Raw genomic sequence first — 5,773 nt, forward strand, 5'->3', positions numbered from 1 at the left:
ATCAACACCTACTCTCCCCCTCTTCCTTAAGGACAAAATCCAAATCTTTGCTTCTCACATTGCCATCAACTAAGAAAAAAAAACCCACAAACAAGAACACAAACAAAAACTACATTTTGCAATTGTCCTGACCGCTGGTATGTGAGGTAAGCCAACGTGTTGTACGGGATTTCCAGAAAGCGTGCTTAAAAGGGAGGGGCGACAAATATGGCCGCTGGGGTTCAAGCCGTCCGAGGGGCTTGCGGAGCAGAGATGCGGGGAGGTGGGGTGGATGGGCTCGAGGATGGAGCCCCTACCTGTGCTTTTCATCGTGTGGTGATACAGAAAATGCCTAAGGACAAAAAGCCACTGCAGATTTAAGACGCCAATGAGAATCCTGCCAGCTACCAGGACAGATGGGGAATAACGGGAGCCACCCAGGGCAGAGTTTCTCCTCGCGGTTTCGTCCTGAGGAGCAGGCCGAGATTGACAGATTGTTTGATGCTCTGTCGTCAGAGAAACTTGGCCCCAGTACCTCGCCCAGATCCTTCTCTCTGCAGGCACTGAAGAGCCATGTGGGGGAAGCTCTTCCCCCAGAGATGGTCACCAGACTGTTTGAGGGCATGCGGAGGGTGGACGTGACTGGGAAGACCAAGGGGCCCAGTGAGCGCATCTCCCGGGAGCAGTTCACAGTGTCCATGTCCCACCTGTTGAAAGGAAATGCTGAGGAGAAAAGTCTCATGATCCTGAAAATGATTTCTGCCACAGAAGGTCCAGTGAAAGCAAGAGAGGTCCAAAAGGCGGTGAGAAGCTTCTGGGGCCTCAGCGGCTGGACTGTGACCGAGCCACGATTGAGGACTGGGTGTTCAGGGCCCCCCACGTGGCCACGTTTCTGAGCGTGGTCATCCACCAAGGCTTTCTCCTCCTGTGCTCGTCCCTCGATCTGGCCACCCTGGTCCCTGAGCGCCAAGTCGACCAGGAGCGGGAGTTTGCGAGCATCCTGGATGTCCTGTCCGTCATCTACATCAACTCCCACCTGCCCAGGGAGCAGCGGCATCACTGGCGCCTGCTGTTCTCATCCGAACTCCACGGGCACAGCTTCGCCCAGCTCTGTGGGCGCATCACACATGGGGGGCCCTGCGTGGTGCTGCTCGAGGACCATGACGGCCACGTGTTCGGTGGCTTTGCTTCCTGCCCCTGGGAGGTCAAACCTCAGTTTCAAGGGGATGACAGGTGCTTCCTGTTCTCTATCTCCCCCAGCATGGCCGTGTACACCTGCACGGGCTACAATGGCCACTACATGTACCTGAATCAGGGGCAGCAGACCATCCCGAATGGACTGGGCATGGGAGGGCAGCACAATTATTTTGGCCTGTGGATCGATGTCGATTTCGGGAAAGGACACAGCAAGGCCAAGCCCACATGCACCACGTACAACAGCCCTCAGCTCTCGGCCCAGGAGGACTTCCGGTTCGAGAAGATGGAGGTGTGGGCGGTGGGAGATGCTTCGGTGACACAGCTGGCCAAGAACACCAAGAGCGTTCTGGACGTGGACCCTGCGGCCCAGGCCCTGCTGGAAGTCAGTGGGCGGATTCGCCACAGCGAAGGGCTCCGGGAGGTGCCTGATGACCAGTGAGGAGGAGCCCCCAGCACGGGCCTTCCTGGAGCTGGAGCACAGCCTGCAGACTGTGCTTTACTTTAATCCAGAGCGTGCTGGTCACGTCTAGGTGGTCCTGGAGGTGCCTAATTGAAACAGAGTACGGTTCCTCTGATGCTATATATCGATTGGTGGGTGTGTCTCCCCCGAAATCCTGAGTGTCCAATTACCAACTTGATTCTTAGACTTTGCTCATTTTGTACAGATGAAATCCAAAGACGATGCTGAGACGTTTGAGGCCGACTGGAATTAGCAGTGGTTGGGGATTTGAGTTCTTGCTGTAGGGGAGGTGGGGGTCCACTCACTGAGGGTCACTTGGCCTCTGCACAGGCCTCCCAGATAAAAGCCTCGATGTCCCATTTCTACTGGTAAAGGGCAGAGGTGCTCAGATGGGAATCTCAACGCTTTGGGGAACAGCTTCCTCTGACATGGAATTTCTGTATTTCGAAAAAAAAAAAAAAAGCACAAGAGTGTACTAACGGGGGTAATAGCTGGAGATTTTGAAGATAACGGTGACATGGGTCTTCAGTAAGTTTCAGTATCTGCCTTTCTCAGCTGTTTTTAACACATTGCTGACCAGAGACTTATTAATGCGTCTTTTGTTACCCAAACATCATTGACCGGAGACGTTTCAGTATTCATTTACATAACAAATCGCCGTCCACAGGCGTTAGTTTCTGCAAAAATCCCCCAGTCAATGATGAGTTAAGTGAATCTGTGCTATGAGTAAATGGGAAAACCAGGAGGTCTACAGAGAAGCAAAGTTGTGGTTCTCCTACTAAGTTAAGCGTGGGGACATGCGGGGCCCTGAGGCTAAGATTCCTGTTAATACACGTATGGCTTGTCGCAGGAATTGGTGGTGAGTAACTTGACTGGCCCGGGCTCCCAACCTCCCAGCATCACCCCCACCCCATGCTGCTTCCCGAGGGGACGTTGGGTACTTTGACAGCGTGGACTTGCTTTAAACGAACAGTGACCCTGAAGGGCTAGCAGAGATGTTGGTGGGCTGGACCTCAGGCAGGGCTGCCGTGTCCCTTCCAGTCCCCGCATCCCTTGGAGGCGGCCTGAAGAACCTCCGGACACACCGAGAATCCCGCTCAGCGGAGCTTTCTCCTTTGCTACACATTGCCCTTCTGCAGATCTGACGAAAATGCTGCCTTGTTACTGAGTTGCCCCCAGTTATAAGCCATAGTAAACCGAGCTGTTTGCATTTTACAGGCTCTGCATTTTCTACCTGGAGGCTCATCAAACTCTGCACTGAGCCCTGAGCAGAAGGCCTTGCACATGGGCCTTCGGAAGAGAAGTGCTCAGACAGTGACATGCACACTCGGTCATGATTGATTTTCCTTATAAAAAGCTAGTTTTTAATAGCTTCTCAGGTACATTTTGTGCCTTCTTAATTGATGGGAAGCAGATGCAGCATCTTAGGACCCTCAGATATCCTTACCATAATCGGAAGAATTAGGCCCCGAGTCTTCAGTGTGTTACAGAATATTTTTTTTAGAAAAATGCAATGAAATAATGCCTCACTAATAAAAGGTCCGTTGAAGACCCCTTACCACCGCCTCTGTCTGTGGCTGTCAGAGAGGCTGCATGTGTCTGCCGGCCTGTTTTCTGCCTTGTGCCTCTTCTAACAAGAGTGCAGGTCATACCTGGGGGCCTGACGGTTTCCTAAGACAGCACACTTCCATGAGGGAAGCTGGGTGCCCAGCCCAGGCGCTTGGTCACCTGGGGGTGTTCGGCCCTCACAAGGGGTGTGGGGCAGCCGTGTGATTCCCCGGCACGTGTGGTCCCGGGCACACAGACCAGTTTGGTGTCAGCCGTGCCCGGGGCCACAGGACCCGAGGAACCACGCTCCTCCTGGGCCTGAGAAACCCGTGATGCTAGTTTTAACATGTGATGAGTTTGTTCTTTGATAAACTGGGAATAAGAATTCAGGTTGTAAGGACTAGCGGTCTCCCTGGAGGTGAAGACTCATAAGGGCCCCTGATAGGCGCTGGAAGGAAGGAGTGAAGAAACGCTGTTCATGGTATGGCATGGCTGTTGTTACTTTTTTCCCCCACCATATTTTTTTCTGGAAATTTTTTTTTTATTGAATGGAAGAGTCTTTAAATTCTCCAGTGCTTTACAGTTTTAAAAGGTTTCACACACATGATCTTATATAATCCCATAATTTCCCCCCCCATTGCCCCTCCCCACTGGTAACTACTAGTTTGGTCTCTGTATCTGTGAGTCTGCTTCTTTTTCATTTTATTCACTAGTTTGTTGTATTTTTTAGATTTCACATATAGGTGATACCAGGCGGTGTTTGTCTTTCTCTGTCTGACTTATTTCATTTAGCATGATGCCCTCCAGGTCCATCCATGTTGCTGCAAATGGCAAAATTTCGTTCTTTTTTATGGCTGAGTAATATTCCATTATATATATATGTACACACACACCACATATTCACATGTATGTATATATATGCACACCACATATTCTTTATCCATCCATCGGTTGATAGATCCACCGTATTTTTTTTTAATTAAAAAATTAGCTTATGCATACACAGCAAAAAAGGTCAAAATACAAAAGGATGTACCTTGAAAGCTAAGTCTTCCTCCTGCCTCCGCTCCAGCATTTTGTTCCCAAGAGGTAACGTGTTGTACCCACTGGTCTGACCCTCACCTTTGTTTTGGGTGGAAATTGCTCTGTATCTACCCATTTATTCTCATTGTCTATGTTATGTCCCAGGAGATGGATGTCCCATCCTTTCTGGTGTTCAGCCATCCCCGGCTGGGGAACGGTCTGTTTGTAGCTAATCGTTACTGGAATGAATATCGTTTATATACATCTTGGTGTGGTTTTGTCTGGCGAATAAACTCTTTGAAGCTGAATTTCTGGATCAAAAGGTACATGCTTTTTTATTTAGATATTAACAAGTGAACCTCTTTCAAGCTAGATTTATACTTTTGAGACCTGGAATGCCCGTTTGCCATGTTTTCACCAGTACTATATTAAAATTTAGTTTTTGTTTAAAAAAAAAAAAAAAAAAAAAAAAAAGGGAGGGGCAAACCCTATTTCTCATCTTCCTTCTTCCTGCTATCTGGAATGCAGATACGATAGCTAAATTTCCAGAAGCTGTCTTGGACTATGAGGCAATGTATCAACAGGAGCAAAATAGGAGGAGCCTGAATTCCTCATGACCTTGGAACTGGCCATATCAGCCCTAGACTGCCTCTTTAGGAATTTTTAATCTGAGATGAAAATTAATTTCTATTGTTTTTTTTTTGTTTGTTTGTTTTTTTGTTTTTTTTTGTGGTATGCTGGCCTCTCACTGTTGTGGCCTCTCTTGTTGCAGAGCACAGGCTCCGGACACGCCAGCTCAGTGGCCATGGCTCACAGGCCCAGCCGCTCCGTGGCATGTGGGATCTTCCCGGACCAGGGCACGAACCCATGTCCCCTGCATCGGCAGGCGGCCTCTCAACCACTGTGCCACCAGGGAAGCCCTTCTATTGTTTTAAAACCACTATTATCTTGGTTTTTCTATAACATGCAGCTAATTCTAACATAAATCATACAACTAGTAGCGAGCACATGCAATGACTGTATAGACATTTTACATTTTGCGTGAGAAAAATATAGATGGAAATTTTGGTAAGGGAAGATAGAAAAACAAATAGGGAGAAGTGCTGTGGAATTTAGTCGTGTTTTTCTATAACCTTTGTCTTGCTTTAAGGAAAATAAACATGTTTTAATTAATACTTTCTGCTGTAAAATGTCCTGCAGTATCAACAGGAACATTCTCTATTTAAGTTTGTGTGCATGTGGTCTATTGAAAAATAAATCACCGTAAGAGGAAAACAATGATTTATATTCATTCATTCATTTATTTATTCATTAATGTATTCATTTAAACAAACATAAAGTGCCTATTTTGTATCAGGTACTATACAAAGCATTGCAAATTTGAAAAAAATAAATAGGGCAAAGTTCTTTAAGTTTAGGAGATAACTTAGACACATATAGAGATTATTAATACTTTGTGGAAAATGCAGCAACTCTAAATACAAAGACTGTGGATGTGTAGCCTTAGATGCGAGTTAAGGCGTATAGGAATTAGCAGGGAAGACAGGCTAGGCTGAGGGAACAGTA

At 47.5% G+C, this 5,773-nt stretch overlaps 1 protein-coding gene across 1 annotated transcript; it reads left to right on the top strand.

Annotated features, from left to right (window-relative positions):
- The first annotated feature begins 375 nt into the window (after window positions 1-375).
- Window positions 376-3,850, top strand: LOC309805850 (MTOR-associated protein MEAK7-like). The gene is given in 2 exon segments (XM_082624147.1): window positions 376-777; window positions 780-3,850. Coding segments are annotated over 2 exon segments (1,218 nt in total). The 5' UTR covers window positions 376-395; the 3' UTR covers window positions 1,616-3,850.
- The last annotated feature ends 1,923 nt before the right edge of the window (window positions 3,851-5,773 follow it).

This window comes from Mesoplodon mirus (genome assembly GCF_964341445.2).
Source record: "Mesoplodon mirus genome assembly, chromosome: 5".
In the NCBI taxonomy this organism is placed as follows: Eukaryota; Metazoa; Chordata; class Mammalia; order Artiodactyla; family Ziphiidae; genus Mesoplodon; species Mesoplodon mirus.